The sequence below is a fragment of the Acomys minous genome (genome assembly GCF_964271855.1).
Source record: "Acomys minous genome assembly, chromosome: 20".
NCBI classification, from domain to species: domain Eukaryota; kingdom Metazoa; phylum Chordata; class Mammalia; order Rodentia; family Muridae; genus Acomys; species Acomys minous.
In genome coordinates this window covers 14949778-14970535 of record NC_140502.1, presented here as the reverse complement: position 1 = coordinate 14970535, position 20758 = coordinate 14949778, and the positions used below count along the sequence as shown (strand labels likewise).

The 20758-nt window shown below is 37.5% G+C and overlaps 1 protein-coding gene across 1 annotated transcript in view; it reads right to left on the bottom strand.

Annotated features, from left to right (window-relative positions):
- The window catches only part of LOC311591157 (3-beta-hydroxysteroid sulfotransferase-like), a 35666-nt gene extending 15576 nt beyond the window's left edge, over positions 1–20090 (bottom strand). Inside the window, exons 1-3 of the mRNA XM_084770525.1 lie at positions 19877–20090; positions 5278–5486; positions 433–559 (exon numbers count right to left, since the gene is read on the bottom strand). Coding sequence (XP_084626651.1) covers positions 433–559; positions 5278–5486; positions 19877–20012 — 472 coding nt within the window. The 5' untranslated portion in view covers positions 20013–20090. The remainder of the gene's footprint in view (positions 1–432; positions 560–5277; positions 5487–19876) is intronic.
- Between the last annotated feature and the right edge of the window lie 668 nt (positions 20091–20758).

The window sequence follows — 20758 nt, the reverse complement described above, 5'->3', positions numbered from 1 at the left end:
TAGTACCTCTACCGACTAACTGTATCTCACATATGATTTCACCTTACATGTTATGACTCTTCAGCATCCAAATAAGTGAACATTCTACAGAGTGACAAAATAGGTATTGGTTTGGTTGGATTTATAGTCCCTTGAAGACGGCCTTGGCAATTTAAAAGAGAAGAAAAAGGAGAGGTGAGGCTAGAAGTGGTGATAGAGCACTTGGTTGAAATGTGTGGGCTTTTTTTGTACTGAATTTTCTGGAGATTTGAAGCACCTGGGATATTTAACCATATGGCAGGCAGAGGGTGGACTAATGTCTTGTCACTCAGTTGATCTACTTTTCAGTGTTTATGAAGCCCACAGGCTTCAGAGACAACCAGAATGATTATAGAAACTTTGAGCTTCCCAGGCCAACACTCACACTCATCACATTCTACACAGCATACTCACCATTTCCATGAATGAAGTCCTTAAAGAATCCATCCAGTGACTCTGGTTTCTTAGTGTAATTTGTGGAACGCCAGAAGTGATAACCAGACACAAGAGCATCTCTGGGATTTCTTATTAGATAAATCATCTTCAATATTAAAATTGGAGATTGAAAATTACAGCATTTAGGTTCCAACATCTTCATATGGTTTCCAAGAAAATTTATGTTTTTTGTTTTTTATTTATTTATTTTATTTTTTTCCTCCTTTATTAATTTATTCTTGTTGGTTAATCTCAATGGTTATCCCATCCCTTGTATCCTCCCATTCTTCTCTCCCTCCTATTTTCCCCTTATTCCCCTCCCCATGATTGTTCCTGAGGGGGATTACCTCCCCTTGTATATGTTCACAGGGCATCAAGTCTCTTCTTGGTAACCTGCTGTCCTTCCACTGAATGCCACCAGGTCTCCCCCTCCAGGGGACATGGTCAAAGGTGAGGCACCAGAGTATGTGAGAAAGTAATATCCCACTCTCCACTCTACTGTGGAGAGTGTTCTGTCCATTGGCTAGATCTGGGTAGGGGTTTAAGGTTTACCGCCTGTATTGTCCTTGGCTGGTGCCTTAGTTTGAGCAGGACCCCTGTGGCCAAATCTACCTATCATAATGTTCTACTTGTAGGCTTCTAGGACCCTCTGGATCCTTCTACTTTGCCATTCTCCCATGCTTCTCTCATATAGAGTCCCACTAGAATGTCCTCCCATCTGTCTCAGTTTCCTGGTGAGTGAAAGCTTTCTTGGGACATGCCCCTTGGGCTAATATGCAGATATAAGTGAGTATATACCATTTGAGTCTTTCTGCTTCTGGCTTAACTCACTCATTATGATCATTTCTAGAAAATTTAATAAAATTCCTTGCAAATACCAATGGATTACTCCTTGTTATTTTGTGCCACTGTATTTGAGCATGCTTGTATGTGTTTGTTTGCATGTCTGTTTGTGTTGTTGTTTTTATGTGTATAGTGTTTAGACTATATATATGGAAGTCAGAGAGGAACCTTCTAATCTGAGCTCTGTCCTTTTACCATTAAGTGAAGACCATGGATCTCTTCAAGCTTCCCATACCTGACAAGAAACTTAACCTCTTATGCTGTCTCTCTCTTTTTTTGGGGGTGAAAAGTCTGGTATAGTGATGGCAGGCCTCAAATTAGTGGTATAGATAATAATTATCATGAACTGATTTTGTTCTTTTTACCTTTAAATTACCTTGATTACAGGCATGTACCAGGACTCCTGACCCTCAATGGATTTTTGCTATGAATGGTTTACAGTGTGCTTTAAACATGTATATGTGGTAACAATTTCATGAACCTGTCTGATAAAATTGGAGCAATGTAAAAACATGATGGGTATTCCTCTGGGCCACAGAGTAAGACTCCAGGGATGGTTGAAAAGACAATTGGGTTTTAATATTACTTTAATGTATATGTGTCTGGTCCTGTGTTTGTATTTTCACATGAATGCAGTGTTTAAGAGGCAGTAAGAGGGAGTCAGATCTTCCTGAACTGGAATTATAAGAAGTTGCGTTGGAGGTTGGTCTAGTGTACTTTGATGCTAATTACTGCTTGCTGTTTCTGTGTCTGTGCCCTACTGGTACCTTGCCTAAGAGCCTAACCTGTTTTACAAGTAAAAAGTTTCACACCCAGGCAAGGAAAATAGTTAGGTGTGGTTATGGGTCCAGGGCTTGGGGAGACATAGAGAATCTTGGGAGGGAGAGAGACTTGAGAATTGGGGAGGAAGAGAAGGCTGGGCCATGGGTTAAGAGGAGGAGAAGCACATGTCTGGCATGGAAGGAGACTTGTCCCAGATGATAATAACTAGCAAGTATTTGGGATTATGGATGGGAGGTAGCTTGATAGACATTATTAGAAACAGATTGCATGGGGGTTGGAACAGGTATGGGATGCATTACCCACTATGGGAAGTAGTAAAGGGAATTAAAATCTGCCCTGTCCCAGGTTAACTAAGGCTATTTAAAAAATATAACAGGTGTCTGTGTCTTGATTGATTGCTAGGGGGTTAGAGAACACTGCCATGATAATAATTATAGGCCTAATAATAAACATTATTAGGCCATACTGGTAAAATAACTGCAACAGGTTGTGAGCCAATGAATGTGAATGCTGAGGATGGAAGCCAGATCCTCTGCAACTTAAGCATATCCTTTTGACCTCTGACACGTCCCTCCATGTAATGCAAATGTAGATGTTTTTACATTTCTGTTGTGTGATGGAAGATCACTAGCAGAGTCCTGGTTAATAATGTGTGCACTGTTTGCATGGAAGTCTGTACACAGGGACACGGCACTGTTCAGTCACATACTTAGACTGCAGTTTAATAATAAGTTTAATAATAATGATCTGTCTTGGCTCTGATATCCAGTTCTCCTGGTCATTTCTCGTTTTCATTTGTCAGCCACAGCAAAGGATTGAGGAGTGCTGATCTCATTGGACATCTAGACTCGGTGTAAAATCTGCCATGAAACCTCAAGCAATCCAGAGATTTAAAATACTGGTACCTGAACAACATCCTGCATACCCAGCCATCAACTAACAGGAGTAAGTCAGCGCATGGTACAGGAGTAACTTATTTAATTAAACTTGATTAATTAGGAGCCAGTGAATTGGCATAGCACATAAAATGCAATCTACCAAGCCTGACAATCTTAGTTTGTGCCCCTGGAATCCCGGGATAGAAAAGAGAACTGACATCAGGACAGTGTCCATTGACACTATCCACAAACACACACACACACACACACACACACACACACACACACACACACACACACTCAATACACATATGCACACACATAACATCTAAGCATGCACTAAAATCACACACAAATACACACGAACCTACTCACATGCTTAGAGATATGCACACACACAACTATACACACTCATAGAGACACACATGCAGACTCACAAATAAACATGCATACACAAAAAACATGCATACTCACATATACACACTAATAAGTTCACACATAGACACCACTATATGTAAAATAAAAAATTTAAAGGTAGAGTAATTTTTGAATCAATATAAAAGGAATATATAGTATACAATATACATATAAGCTCTTGCATGTTGGGCACAGTAGCATAACCCTCTAATTCTAGCACTCATGAGTTGGAAGAGAGGGATCATAAACTCTTTGTTATTGTTAGCTACACAGTGAGGTCAAGGCCAGTGTGGGCTTCAAGACCCTGTCTGAAAAATATCAACAAACTAAACTGGATGGTAATACATTCTTAAGACAGAGATGCACAAAAATATATGCTCACACACATAACACACAGTCATAGAATTGTCAACACATACCCAATACACCTGTACCACAACATAGTCAAACATGCTTATATTCACTACCCACACAGACATGCACATGCAACATATCTTCTGTATGTTACACACACACACACACACACACACACACACACACACACACACATATATATATATGTAAAATCACCAATTCATATGCAATCATGTATAGAGATGTGCACATACCACACCATAAACATACATACATATATATGAAACGTACAATAAATTTATTTTTGGTTAATGCTTACTTTTCTAAGTTCTACCACTATATATTTTTGAGAAATATTTTTATATTATTTATTATATGTAACAAATAAATTTCAAATTCTTCCAACCAGTTATTATTCTTAGCTGTCCACCCTTTTTGAGGGTTCCCCTTTCTACTGGTCACACTGTTACTACCTATGTCTATACTTTCCATGTTTAATAGTATCCCACTGTATCGTTCATTTATCCTTTCCTTAGACTTCTTAAATTCTTTCCTTTCTTATGGGGAACATTTTCAGTCTTCCTCTTCTAATTCTATACTTTCCCATGCATTGTTTGAATAGATAAGTCTAGCTAAAATCACATTTAAATCTGATGGAAAATAAAGACAGAAAAAAGCATTCCCACTCTATTTCAGTCTAATATTGGCAAATTAAGTAAAAAGAAATGCTGTATGATGTAGAAATTAAATTTTGGATAAGTTAACATATCCTTTAATGATGAAAGTGATGAAATGCTCTCTGCTAACTGACTACTCTAATATACAACACATCTACCACTATATCTTGACACTGCCACTTAACTGGATGTAAAGTGTATGAGCTACTTCTGTTTGGTCAACAGTGTGGCCTCAGGGCAAAAACTCACTATCATCCAAGGCCTGAAATCCTTGGGCAATAACCCCAAATTCACAGAGAGGTAGGTATTTGGCAACATCCCCAAAGCATGGTTATGCATGACAGAGTTACAATGCCCTCCATGGGAGATGTGGGTCAGTGGGTAAAGTTACTGATCACCACAACTAGGGATCTGGGTTCAATTTCCTGTCCAGCTCTTGCAAATTGTCCTCAGGCTTCCCCATAACTTCCGCAGCATGAGCACACACATAGAGATGCACACAGACCCATGCACACATACACAAATGAAAACACTGAGATTTTTAAAGAGGGTGTCTAGGAGCTGGAGATATGCTTGGTTCATAACCAGGGTTGTTTGCCAGGAACTGGGTTTAGTTCACAGCATCCACATTAAGTTTCACAACCATCTCCAGTGTCACAAATATCTCCAGTTCTTGGTGATCTAGCATCCTCTTATGATATTTGCAGGCACTCATATGTGTGTGTGTGTTAAAAGTGATGACAAGGAGACCCATGTACACAAAGACACACACATACATTAAAAATAAATAAATAAATAAATAAATAAATAAATAAATAAATAGAAAGAGTTAACTAAGCATAGATCACATAGCTCTGGACACTAACACTGACCTTGGCTTTGGAAGAGAAGAAAGATTTGGGGAATAGTTGGACAGGGAGATGAGAGGTGATGAGACGTGGGTCCTCCTTATTTTTTAGTGTTCTACTATATTCACCAATTTCTATCCATGGAGTACGCTCCTCGACAGGCAGAGATTTTACCCATGTAGGATCCCCCTTGGAATGAATCAGACAAACAATCTCCGTCAACCAGTTCGTTCCTGTATGAGAAGGAAGGGTAGAAGTCACTCATTTTAACTAAACTTACCAAAAAAAATTCCACATAAAGTTGACACTGTAGCCAGTTCCCATGAAGAATCAGATCTTTTTGTTCTCTCTCTTTCTGAATGTGTGTGTGTTTCTGTCTGTGTCTCTCTGTCTCCCCAACTGTATAATCTCATACAATCAAGGCTTCCCTAGAATTGTCTATATAGTCAATGATAACGTTGAACTTCTGGTTGCCTTGACTCTCCCGCTGGAATGCATTGATCACAGGTGTGGGCCATCCTCATCAGTTTGCTCTGCTCTAGTGATAAAAACCATGGATTAATGCATGCTATCCAAGCCTGCTACCAACTGTGCTTCATACCCATATCTGTCCTAGACTTGCTTTGTAGACCAGGCTGGCCTCAAACTCACAGCAATCCACCTTCCCCTGCCTCCCAAGTGCTGGGATTAAAAACATGTGCCACAACTGCCCGGCTCAGTTTTTCCCTCTTGAAACAAAAATTTTGATTTAATTTTTATTTTATATGATCCTATAATTGAGAGAGATTAGATTTTAAAAACAGAGTTTGGAAGGTTTTTAATTTTTATTCTTATTGTTTCCCTTTTATTAGAAACAGATTCTAAAATAAATTGTCAATATCCTTAGTCACAAGCTATATGAAAACCAGAATGACTCTGAATCTCCATCCTATTCCTGTCAGAATTGCTAATATCAAAAAATCAAGTGACAGCAAATGCTGGTGAGGAGGTGGAGAAAAGGGGAATAGTCCTCTATTGCTAGTTAGAGTGAAAACATGTACAACCACATTGGAAACAAATCAGCCACTTTCTCAAAAATTTGGGAATAGTGCTACCACAATACCCAGTAATTCCATTCCTGGGAACATATCCAAAGATGCTTCACCTTACAATAAGGTGCTCAACTATGTTTATAACAACTTTATTCATAACAGCCAGAATCTAGAAACAACTTAGATGTCCCTCAATTGACGAATGGATTAGGAAACTGGTACACTTACACAACTGGCTACTACTCAACTATAAAAAACAAATATCATGAAAAATTCAGGCAAATGGATGGATCTATAAAAGAACATCCTGAATGAGGTAATCTGGGCCCAGAAAGGAGCATGTGGTATATCTTTACTTACAAGTGGATTTGAGACAAATTCTGAAGCATAAATATACTATAATGCACAGACCCAAAGAAGAGAAGTGCACTGGCTGCTTTCCCTAAGGTCTTGAGTTCAATTCTCAAAACCACATGGTGGCACACAACCATCTATAATGTGATCTGATGCCATCACTTGGTGTGCAGATGTACATGCAGGCAGAGCACTGAATACATAATAAATAAACTAATTTTAAAAAGGAGTCTTGGAGAAAGCAGGTATACAACATGCCTAACTAAACAGAATAAAGGAAATATACAGTAAGCCAATAGACAACAGCAAGTTAAATTGAGAAAAAATAAAGAAATTCCACTGAAATCATAGAAAAGACAAGGCTGTTCACTGTCTCCACATTTCTATAATATTGTGCTTGAAGTCCTATTTGGAAAAATAAGGAGATCAAGAAGATGCAAGTTAAAAATGAAGAATTCAAGACACCACTGTTCAAAAATGATACAATAGTATTTATATGACCCCAAATATTCTAGAAGGTAACAGCTGATAAACAGCTTTAGCAAAGTAGCTGGATACAGCGTTTATTCAAAAAATCAGTAGACTTTCTGTATAGAAGTGATGAATGGGCTGATAAAGAAAGTATGGGAAGAGCGCCATTCAGAATAGTCAGAAACAATATAAAATATCTTGGTGTAACTCTAAGTAAGGGGAAAATCCAAAACAAAACTTCAAATCTCTGAAAAAAAGAAATTGAAGAAATATCAGAAGAGAAAAAGATTTCCCATGCTTATGGGTCTACTGATCACCATAGTGAAAATGATCATCTTAGAAGAACAATCTGCAGATTCAATGCAATTCCTATCAAATTTCCAACAGAATTTTTACAGACCTTGAAAGAACAATTCTAAGCTTCACAGAGAAAAACAGGAAACCTAGAATAGCTAAAAGAGTCCCATACAATAAAATAACTTCTTAAAGTATCTCCATCCCTTTTTGCAAGCTGTACTACTGAGCCAACATAATAAAAACAGCATGGTACTGGCATAGAAATAGACTGGTGGCTTTATGGGATTGAACTGAAGATCCAGAAAGAAATCCACATACCTAAAGACACTTTATTTTTGAAAAAGAAACCAAATTTATACAATGGTAAAAAAAAAAACTTCAACTAATGGTGATGGTCGACCTGAATGTCTACAAGTAGAAAATTGCAAAAAGATCAGTACTTATCACCCTGCACAAAACTCAAGCCCAGGTATATTTAAAAAAATTCAGCATAAAACCAGATCCACTAAGTATAGTAGAAGAGAAAATGGGGAGAAGCCTTGAACTCGTTGGCACAGGAGACATCTTCCTGAGCAGAACCCCCGCACCTCAGTCTTCAAGGTCAACAATTAATAAGTGGATTCTTATGAACGTGAAAATCTTCTGTAAGGCAAAGGGCACTGTCAACAAAACAAACCAGTAGCATAGAGATTGGGAAAAGATCTTCCCCAACCCTTCATGTGACAAAATATTGATACTTATATATATATATATATATATATATATATATATATATATATATATATATATATATATGAAATTAAACACCAACAATCCAAATAATCCAATTAAAAACTGGAGTACAGAGCTGAACGTAGGCTGCTCAACAGAGAAATATAGAATGATTGAGAAGCACTTAATGAAATGCTCAACCTCCTTAGTAATCAGGGAAATTCAAATCAAAACAACTCTTAGATTCCATGTCACACAAGTCAAAATGGCTAAGACTAAAAACTCAAGTGATAGCACATGCTGGCGAGGATGTGGAGAAAGGGGAACACTCCTCCATTGCTGGTGTTAGTGCAAACTTGTACAACCACCTTGGAAATTATACTTGAGATTCCTCAGAAAATTCGAAATAGCTCCAACTCAATACCTATCTTTACCACTGCTGGGCATATACTCACAGACGCTTGGACATTTGCATAATTATTCTTATACCAGATTTATTTGCAATATCCAAAAGCTGAAAACAACCCAGATGCCCCTCAAGCAAAGAATGGATAGAGAAACAAGGAATTCATAAAAATTTATACAAATGGGTGGAACTAGAAAAGTGTATCTTGAATGAGATAACATTGACCCCAAAACACACAGGAATGTACTTACTTATAAAGGGATATTAGGCATATAGTACAGGCCTAAGTAACATGGAAAGCAAAAATATTTAATAAAATACTCACAAACTGAATTCAAGAACACCTCAAACTATAATACACAATGACCAAGTAGGCTTCATTCCTGCATTCAGGTATTGTTTAATATGCAGAAATCCATCAATGTAATTCATCATGTAAACAAACAGAATGGAAAAAACCCACATGATCATCTCCTTAGATGCCAAAAACCATTTGACAAATCCAACACCCATTAATATTAAAAGTCCTGGAGAGAGCAGGGACACAAGGCACATATCTAAACATAATAAAGTCAATATTCAGCAAACCAATAGCCAACATCAAACTAAATGGAGACAAACTTAAATCAATTCCACTGAAATCGTGGACAAGACAAGGCTGTCCACTCTCTCTATATCTCTCCACTATAGTACTCAAAATCCTAGGTAGAGCTGTAAGACAAATAAAGGAGATAAAGGGGATACAAATTTGAAAAGAAGATTTCGAACTCTCACTATTTGCAGATGATATTGTAGTACACATAAGTGACCCCAAAAATTCTATGAAGGAACTCCTACAGCTGATAAACAAGTTCAGGAAAGTGGCTGGATACAAAATCAAGTAAAAAAATCAGTAGCCCTCCTCTATACAAAGGACAAATAGGCTGAGGAAAAAGTTAGGGACTGCACCCTTCACAATAGCCACAAATAATATAAAGTATTTTTGTGTTACCCTAACCAAGAAAGTGAAAGATTTGTATGAAAAAACCCTTCAAACTCTGAAGGCAGAATTTGAAGATTTCAGAAGATGAAAATATATCTCATGCTTGCTCATTGGGAGAATCAACATAGTAAAATGGCCATCTTACCAAAATCAGACTATAGATTCAATGCAATTCCTATTCAAAAGTACCCACACAATTCTTTACTGGCCTTGAAAGGTTAATTCTCATCTTCATATGGAAAAAAACACACACAGAATACCTAAAATGATCCTATAGAATAAAAGAGCTTCTGGAGGAATCTCCATCCTGGATCTCAAGCTGTACTATAGAGCAACAGTAAAAGAAAAAAAAACCAACATGGTACTGGCATAGAAATAAACCGGTTGAACAATGGAATCAAATCCATGACTCAGAAATAAACTCGCATTCATATGGACTCTTGATTTTTGACAAATCCATACAATGGAAAACTGATACCATCTTCAACAAATGGTGCTGGTCTAATCATATGGTTACTTACATGCAGAGAAATGCAAGTAGACCCATATCTAACACCTTGAACAAAACTGAAGTCCAAATGGGTTAAAGCCTCAAAATAAAACCAGATACACTATATCTGTTAGAAGAAAAAGTAGGGAGCTCATTGGCAGAGGAGACAACTACCTGAACAGAACACCAACAGCTCAGCACTTAATATCAACCATTAATAAATGAGACCTTATGATACTGAAAAGCTTTCAACAGAATAATATAACAGCCTATAGACTGGGAAAAGATCTTCACCAACCCTATATCTGACAAAGAGCTAATATCCAAAATATATAAATAACTCAATAAATTAAACACCACCAAGCCAAATAATCAAATTAAAAATTGGTTACAGAATTAAACAGAGAATTTTCAACAGAGGAATATGAAAAGCATGAGAAACACTTAAATAAATGCTCAACATCCCTACTTATCAGGAAAATGCAACTCAAAACTACTCTGATATTCCATCTTATACCTATCTGAGTGGCTAAGATCAAAAACCCAAGTGACAAAACATGATGGCAAGGATGTGGAGAAAGGGAAACACTTATCCATTGCTTGTGAAAGTGCAAACTTGTAAAACCACTTTTGGAATCAATCTGGTGCTTTTTCAGGAATAATTCTATCTCAGGACCCAGTCATAATACTCCTGGGATTATACCTGAAAGATGCTTCACCATACAATGAGGACATTTGCTTAACTATGTCCACAGCCAGAAAATGGCAGTAACCTAATTGTCCCTCAACCAAAGAAGGGATTAAGAAACTGTGGCACATTTACACAATGGAATATTATTCAGGCATTAAAAGCAAGGAAATTTAGAAAATTTCAGGCAAATGGATTGAAGTAGAGAAGATCTTCCTGAGTTAGGTAACCCAGACCCAGAAAGACACACATGGTATATACTCACTCATAAGTGGATGTTGTCTGCATAATACAGGATAACTGCACTACAATACAGCTGAAATATCAATCAAGTACCATGTACAATGTAGATCTACACCCTCTTCTCAGATGTAGCAGCACAGTTTCCTTGTGTGTCCCATATGTGCTGAGTAGGGACTACTTCCAACATACCATCTGCCCACCAAACTTAGATCACTCCCCCCTTCCAGAACAGCCTTTGCAGGCTACAGAGGAAGAGGTTATAGGTAGTACAGAAAAGACTTGATAGGCTGAGATCAGATTTTAGGAGAGTAGGGCTCCACTTTCTAAGGACTAAGTGAGGGATGGAGAGGAGATAGGAGAGGGAGAGGGGACCAGGTGGGGGTGAATGAGGGGTTTACAATTGGGATGTGAAGTATTTAAACTGAAGAATAAGCAGGTAACTTATGTAGCCGATCGGAATAGCTCTGAGACTGGCTGGGACATGGATGTCTAGGCATAGACAATGCTTATTGGCTAGAGAGCCCCTATGAATTACTATTAGATACCATTCTTCATATGGCATGAATGAAGATTTATTCTGCTCATACAAAGAGCAGAAAAATCATCCTTAATTTTTCTGTGCTCCATGCACACCTTATACACTTATAATTTTAGGACGGTATAATTCTTGTAACAAATTATATGCTTTCAGAATAAAAGAATCAGACACTGACGTAGTATCAGACCTGACAGGATACATTATACATTCCTCTCAGTATGCTGCTTTCTCTCTCTCTCTCTCTCTCTCTCTCTCTCTCTCTCTCTCTCTCTCTCTCTCTGTGTGTGTGTGTGTGTGTGTGTGTGTGTGTTTGTGTGTGTCTGTGTCTATATTTCTTTGTGTCTATCTTTACTCCATGCTGCATGTATATTAGGAACTAGCTATCATCTACAACCCTGTCACCATGTCTGCCTGTCTGCTAACATGCTCCTTTCCATGATGATGATGGAATAACCCTCTGAAGTTGTAAACATACACCAAACAAAACTAGGAAACATTTTTATATGATGTGCCTTTGCCATTCTGTTTTTTCACAGAGAAACAGTAATTCCCCAGAACATTAACTATGACAGAATCTTTCAGGGACTGAAATATTGTTGTGAAAAGCCTTACAATGCTATTATGGAGGAAATATAAAAAAATTGAGACTTTGGACTAAAACTTGTATGAATACTACTTAAGTGGAAGATATTATGGAGTAGTGGGATTATGGATGCTACTAAGAGCAATGAGCATTAGGTGGTCTGTTTCCAGATGTCCCAGAGAGGAAGAATATTGTCAGTTGTCTTAGAGATATTTTGGTAAAAAATAAGGCGACTTTTTGCCATTGCTCTAGATATATACCTAATTTGGACTAATTTTCTCAGCAGAGCTTTCAAGATAGTCTACCACCGACTCTGTAATATGATTTTTCAGTGTTCACATTTGTGCAGGTCTCCAGTGAAAAGGAAAAAGTAGACAAAGACAAACACAAAAAGTTGAGTTTGAGGAGAAAAGTAACACACAAAATGTAATGTTGAAGCCAAATCTTGAGCCCACGAAGATAAAAAAAATGGTTAAAGACAGGTAACTCTGCAACAGATTAAAAAAAAAGAAAGGTGAGAGAGAAATTACTAGGCCTAAACAACAAAGAAAGTTTATGAAAAAGTAATAAAAAAAAGAAGGGGGCAGATTCCATCTCAAACAAATAGAAAAACTTGCAAATTTTGCCATGTCATTCTGAAATGAGTCAAGAAAGATACAGGAAGGAGGTTACCAGGTCTTCCAGTCTGTTGAAGGTCTGATTCCTGTCATGTTCTGTCTTTTTATACTACCTCAGAAGTCTATCATGTGGTAGTATCCTCCTTGTTTTTAATTTTATCCACAGTCATTGTGGTCTCCAGGAGGAGATTCTTATAAACTTCTGAGTACCTTGTGATTCTTCTGACACTTGCTTTGCCACACTTCTGGCAGTGGGGATATTTAGCATCACACTGATTTAGCTGTATACACACTTCCTGTCAGTGGCTCATTCTGAATTTCCTGCTTCTATCCTCTATCCTATCTTCTGGTTCAAATTTTAGTTTTACTCTTTAAGCAAATCATCTGTTTGCAGAACTGTAGTGATTATTTTTCAATATCACTTTGGGATATGCATTAATTCCAAGTTCCATTGTAGCTAATAAACTTAAAACACCTCCCCCCCAGCTGAAGGAGTAGAGGACCCCCCTCAATAGACTCAGAACTATACCCATTTGTAGAGAGAATGTCTTGTGTATTGTATGAATGCATTACCTATAAATTAAAACGTTTATAGCCTATAGAAAAATGTAGAATACAAGAAATCAAGGACAACATGAAAAAACAAAATCTGAGGATAATAGGAACTGAGGAAAGAGAAGACAACAAGCTCAAAGGCCCTGAAAATATCTTCAATAATATCACTGAAGAAAATTTCCCTAATTTTAGGAAGGAGGTGCATATAAACATACAAGAGGCCTACAGAGCACTAAATAGAATTGACCAGAAAAGAAAAATCCTCCTGTCACATAATAATAAAAACACAAAATATACAGAATAAAGAAAAAATATTAAAAGTGGCAAGGGAAAAGGGCCAATTAACATTTAATGACAAACCTATCAGAATTATACCCAACTTCTCATCAGAAACCGTGAAAGCCAGAAGTGCCCAGACAGAGGTCCTGCAAGCCCTAAGAGACCACAGATGCCAGGCAAGACTGCTCTATCCAGTAAAACTTTCAATAATCATTGATTGAGAAAACAAGATATTCCATGATAAAAACAAATTTAAACAGTACCTAACCTCAAATCTGGCCTTACAGAAGTTACTAGAAAGAAAACAACAGCCCAAAGGGACAAAGTACAACCAAAACTACATGGGAAATAGATAACTACACCATCACAAAAATGTAATCACACAAGCACTCTACTGCAACCAACATCAAAATCAAAGTACTTAAGAGTCACTGGTAACTAATATCTCTCAACATAAATGGTCTCAATTCTACAATAAAAAGACACAGACTAACTGAATGGATGCATAACAAGACCCAACATTCTTCTGCATCCAAGAAACACATCTCAGCCAGAAGGATAGACATTACCTCAGGGTAAAAGGCTGGAAGAAAGTTTTCCAAGCAAACGGACACAGGAAGAAAGTAAGTGTAGCCATTTTAATATCTAATAAAATAGACTTTACACCATAACTAATCAAAAGAGATGAGGAAGAACACTTTATACTCATCAAAGGTAACCTCAAGAAAGATGACATCACAATTCTGAACATCTACACTCATAATACAAGGGCACTCACATTTGTAAAAGACCTATTAACTAATATTAACCACATATCGATCCCCACATATTAATACTGGGAGACTTCAACACCCCACTTTCACTGAAGGATAGGTCATAAAAACAGAAACTAAGCCAAGAAATAATGACACTAACCAACGTCATGAATCAAATGGATTGAACAGATATCTACACAGCATTTCCCCCAAACACAAAGGATTATACCTTCTTCTCAGCACCCCATGGAACCTTCTCCAAAACTGATCACATAGTAGGTCACAAAGCAAGCCTCAACAGATTCAAGAAGGTTGAAATAAGACCGTGTATCCTATCAGATCACCATGGTCTAAGGCTGGACTTCAACAACAACAGAAATAGCAAAAAGCCTACATACATGGAAGCTAAACACCTCTGTACTTAATGACACCTGGGTCAAAGAAGAAATAAAGGAAGAAATTAAAGACTTTCTGAAATTCAATGAAAATGAAGGAAAAACACACTCAAATTTGTGGGACATATTGAAGGCAGTGGTAAGAGGAAAATTCGTAGCACTGAGTGCCTTTATAAAAAAAAATGGAAATATCACATATAAGCAACTTAAAGACACAGCTGGAAGTCCTATAAAAAAAGAAGCAGAAATATCCTAGAGGAGTAGATGTCTGGAAGTAATCAAACTCAAGGCTGAAATCAATAAATTAGAAACAACGAGAAAAATTCAAAGAGTCAACAAAACCAGGAGCTGGTTCTTTGAGAAAATCAACAAGATAGACAAACCTTTATCCAAACTAAGTAAAAAGCAGAGAGACACTGTCTAAATTAGGAAGATCAGAAGTTAAAAGAGAGACATAACAACAGACACTGAAGAAATTCAAAGAATAATAAGGTATTACATCAAAGGCTTATATGCCACAAAATTTGAAAATCTAAGGGAAATGGACAATTTTCTTGATTGACTCCGCTTGCCAAAATTGAATCAAGATCAGATAAACAAATTAAATAGTCCCATTTCTCCTATAGAAATGGAGGCAGTATTAAAAGTCTCCCAACCAAAAAGAACTCAGGTCCAGATGGTTTCAGTAGCAGAATTCTATGAGACCTTCAAAGAAGAGCTAATAGCAATACTCTTCAAGCTATTCCAAAAGATATAAATAGATGGAACATTACCAAACACATTCTATGAGGCAACAATCACTTTGATACCTAAACCTCACAAAGACCCAACAAAGAAAGAGTGTTTCCGACCATATTCTCTTATGAGCATTGATGCAAAAATCCTCAGTAAAATACTCAGAAAACTAATACAAAAGCATATCAAAGATATCATTCACCATGACCAGGTAGGCTTCATTCCAGGCATGCAGGGATGGTTTAATGTACAAAAATCCATCAGTGTAATCCACCATATAAACAAACTGAAAGAAAAAAATTACATGATCTTCTCCTTAGATACAGAAAAAGCATTTGACAAAATCCAGCACTCATTCACATTTAAAGTTTTGGAGAGATCAGGGTTACAAGGCACATACCTAAACTTTATAAGGGGTATATACAGCAAGGAAATAGCCAACATCATATTAAATGGAGAGATACTCAAGGAAATTCCTCTAATATCAGGAACAAGGCAAGGCTGCCCATTTTATCTATAGCTCTTCAATATAGTTCTTGAAGTTCTAGCCAGAGCAATAAGGCAACAAGAGGAGATCAAAGGGATCCAAATGGGAAAGGATGAAGTCAAATTATCCCTATTTGCAGATGATATGATAGTGTACATAAGTGATGCCTAAAATTCCACTAGAGAACTCTGACAGTTGATATAAACACCTTCAGCAATTTGGCTGGATACAAAATTAACTCAAAAAAATCAGTAGCCTTCCTATATACAAATGACAATCATGCAGAGAAAGAAATCTGGAAAACTACTTTTCACAATAGCCACAGGCAATATGAAATATATAGGATTAACTCTAACCAAGCAAGTGAAGGTTTGTTTGAAAAAACTTTAAATCCCTGAAGAAAGAGATTGAAGATGACCAAAAGATGGAAAGATCTACCTTGTTTATGCACTGGGACAATAAACATAGTAAAAATTGCCATCTTACCAAAAACAATTTATAGTTTCAATGCAATCCCTATCAAAATACCTACACAATATTTTAAAGACATTGAAAAGTAAATTCTCAGCTTCGTATGGAAAAACAAAAAACCTGGAATCGTTAAAACAATCCTATACAATAAAAAATCCTCAGGAGGAATCTCCATACCCGATCTCAAGCTGTTCTATAGTAGAGCAATAGTAATTAAAAACAGCATGGGTACTAGCACAGCAATAAGATGGTTGATCAATAGAATCGAATAGACACAGAAATAAATCCTCACACATATGCTTACTTGACTTTTGACAAGAAAGCCAAATCTATTCAATGGAAAAGGAATAGTATCTTCAATAAATGGTGCTGGTCTCATTGGATGTCAACATGTAGAAAAATAAGATTAGACCCATATTTGTCACCGTGCACAACACTCAAGTCCAAGTGTATTAACCCCAACATAAAATCACCCCAAAGTCTTTAAATTTGCTCTTCACTTTAAAAATGTGCTTGAGAGTTGAGGTACTGTGGAATCTCAGGAGAATGGCCACACTTGGAGAAAAACAGCAAGCAGTTTTTAAAAGCTAGTTTTCATTGTTTCTGGATTCTGGTTGTGAGGTACCCTATCTTGAATGAGGAGACCCTAATGCAAGTCCTCCATAAACCATTTGTCTGGAGTATGAGACGGTGTCTTGCAGCCCCCAAATTCTTTCAACAGAATTACAAAGCTCAGAAACCATCCTCAGTTTTCCATGAACTTGCAAGCCAAAGTTGAGGCTTTGGGGAGGCCCAACATGGAACTGGGGAGCCAAGAAATTCTAGGAATGGCCCTCCTTTAATGGATCTCTAGCATCTGGGTTGTACAAGAAAGAATTGTTAAATGTTGTTTTATTTTGCTGTTGTCACTTTGGTTTTATGTCACGTTGGTTTTAGAATTTATTCTAAAAATAGATTCTGACTTGTGATTATATTGTGTGCACCCCCAGATACTCAAGGTAGGTGGCGTTGTTCTTTCTTGTCCCCGCCTGTGCCCCAGTGTCAATGAAGCTGAGCCTTAGACAAATACAAAGCTCCGACTCCAGAAAGTTCATGACTCTGTGACTTCCATGCCTTTTATATTTGTTTCAACAGATTTTCACTTTTCTGACAGAATACACCCAGAGATAATTTACATACTGCCAACTGCTCAGCTCTAGAATTGCTGAGAGCTGATATAAACCAGCCCAGTCAATGTGATTGTGCTATATCTCTTCAGCTGGATCAGCTAATCAGATGCTTCTAATACCCCACTGCCCAGATTTGTACCTTCCTAGTGCCCTATAACAACATCCCAATATCAACAGGAAGCAGTGACAGAGGAGACTACATTGTGTATTTTCCCAGCTAACAAGCTGAAATGCTAAGTCAAAAGGAGATTTCCTGGCATAAGGGACAAATGGTTACCTATAATGGTAACTAACAAACAAAAAATGAGCCCAGTATTGTCAATGAGTAGATTAATTAGCTTAAATAGTTCTACAACATGATAGAACACTTAACCTGCTCTTTATAAAACAATTAAGTATTATATGGTTTTAAAACATAGTTTCTATACAATTTCTGCTTATAATCAAACATTACAAAGAGGGACCGTAGGTAAAATAAATGACGTGCCTCACTCATTGCCAGGTGCCTTCTACATAATAACTCGAATGGTTATTAGATTTTAAATGCCAACAACAAATACTTGACCCAGTATGCAATTCTGGGCAGGGGTGATGTAATGCCAAAAGTAACTTGTAAACCTCACCTACTCTGGAACCAGGTAACTTCCTGGAATCCTGGGAATTGTAGTTCTTGGGAAATAACAAATCATCCTGGGATAGTATGGTGACCTATATGTTTGTCCTTATAACCCCTGTAACATGTGACTTGAGGCTATTCCAGCTGCAAAATTCTGGAAGCATTGTCCTGATCAGAGTCCATCTCTTGCCTAGTAATCAATACTTAGTAAATATTTGCTTAGTAAATGCTTGACAAAAAAATGGTGGAGCTGATTTTTCTGGAAAATATCAGATTGCTCAAAAAAAGCAATGATAAACATACAGGGGAGTTAGCATTCATCACTTTTGTCAGATACTGTGCAGGCAGAGTCTTCTAGTGAAATAGGAGCTGTTTGTTTAAGACCTTTGAATGTATTAAGCTAGGGAAACAAACATCACGCTGCAGCATTCCTGGTTTAAGCAGAAATATTCCTCTCAGGAAGGTAAACAATGATGTAAAGGACCATAGTTCACACTTCAGGATAGTATAGGAAAGCCCGTGTTATATGCAGGCAACATTCTACTTTAACATATCTCTCTTTATTGTCCTTGGCTGGTGCCTTAGTTTGAGCAGGACCCCTGGGCCCAAATCTGCCTATCATAATGTTCTACTTGTAGGTTTCTAGGACCCTCTGGATCCTTCTACTTTGCCATTCTCCCATGCTTCTCTCATCTAGAGTCCCACTAGAATGTCCTCCCCTCTGTCTCAGTTTCCTGTTAAGTGAAGGCCTTCATGGGACATGCCGCTTGGGCTAATATGCAGATATAAGTGAGTCTATACCATTTGAGTCTTTCTGCTTCTGGCTTAACTCACTCATTATGATCATTTCTAGCTCAATCCATTTATCCACCAATTTCGGGAATTCCTTGTTTTTAATAGCTGAGTAGTATTCCATAGTGTATATGTACCACAGTTTCTTTATCCATTCTTCTACTGATGGACACTTACCAGATCTAGCCAATGGTCAGAACATTCTCCACAGTAGAGTGGAGAGTGGGATATTACTTTCTCACATACTCTGGTGCCTCACCTTTGACCATGTCCCCTGGACGGGGAGACCTGGTGGCACTCAGAGGATGGAGAGCAGGTTACCAAGAAGAGACTTGATACCCTATGAGCATATACAGGGGGAGGTAATCCCCCTCAGGAACAGTCATAGGGGAGGAGAACAAGGGGAAAATGGGAGGGAGGGAAGAATGGGAGTATACAAGGGATGGGATAACCATTGAGATGTAACAAGAATAGATTAATAAAAAAGGAAAAAACATATCTCTCATAATCTAACAATTTCAAATTCCTTCATTTAATTTCCATTTACACATGGTTTCTTAATCTAGGTCCATCCTTTCCTTCCTCTTCAGTCACCTCCAAGAATGCAGTGTGAGTGTTTCCTGTTCCTGGATCTATTCCATTTGTTGTGTGTATTTCCTTGGATGGTCAACTGAACTGTCACTTCACCATATCTTTGTTATATTTGATTGTCACTATCTTGATGAGAATGATGTTGGTTTAACTTTCCTGTTACTCAGACATTGTGCATGGTTATAAAGGTCTGAGCATCAATAGACTGAATGTGAGAGAGCAAAATCCTGACATTTAAAATAGGTGATTTGCAGTTCCAACTCTCCACTTTGGGAGCACAAACTACGGCTCATTGACAATTGCTTCCTTAGCAAGTACAAGGTATTAGCTTTAAGCACAAGATTGGATAGAAAAAATTAACACTTACCTGATTTGGGATAGACCACCATGTATAAATCTTCATCCCTGACCACAAATGTGTCACGTAGTTCCCTTACTATTTCAGGCGAGACCCACTCAGAAGGGAAAATGAGTTCTTCTGTACAGTCAGAGTTGTCTGACATAATTATAGTTTCAGAGTATTTTCTGTTTAGTGTTCAGCTATAGCCACTGTGGTGGGTGGTGACAGATGTCCAAAGACCTGATTTTATAGTGAGGACAGAAAGGTCAGTGACTGGGTGTGACTCTTTATGCAATCATGTGGTTGAGAAAAGCAAATAAATACTGTGAATATGGCTCATAAACTTTGTACTGAGTGACTGTTAGTGTTTGCACCTCAGTTCCTTGACAAGCTGGAAGGACAAAGAATTACCAGGGGCCTGGTGTGATGTCTGTTGTTGGTTTTGTTTTGTTATAACGCTGTCCAGGCACAAACAGTTTGAGATCTGTCTGATATAGTAGTGAATTACTTGGTTTGTTATGTTCCATTTTATTTCAAGCATTGTTAGGGACTCTGAAAGTCATTAAATTTGTCATTGCTGTGTAAATGTGTGGTACGTATACATGAGTTTTAGTGCTTGTGCCACTTAATGTCACTTTGCTTTCTTCTTGACAACTTGTGTTCAAGATGAAGCACAGAGAACATTATTCAGAATTGTATTCTATCCTAATGTGAGATTTATTAGTGGAATGCAGGTTACCGGGCTTGAATGATGACAATACTTGTCACCATGCATCACAACTCAAGTCCACCCCTATGTCTTATGAGGCATAAGGAGAGAATTTATTCTATCTTTCTATCTATCTATCTATCTATCTATCTATCTATCTATCTATCTATCTATGTACCTATCTATATTCCATGAGTAAT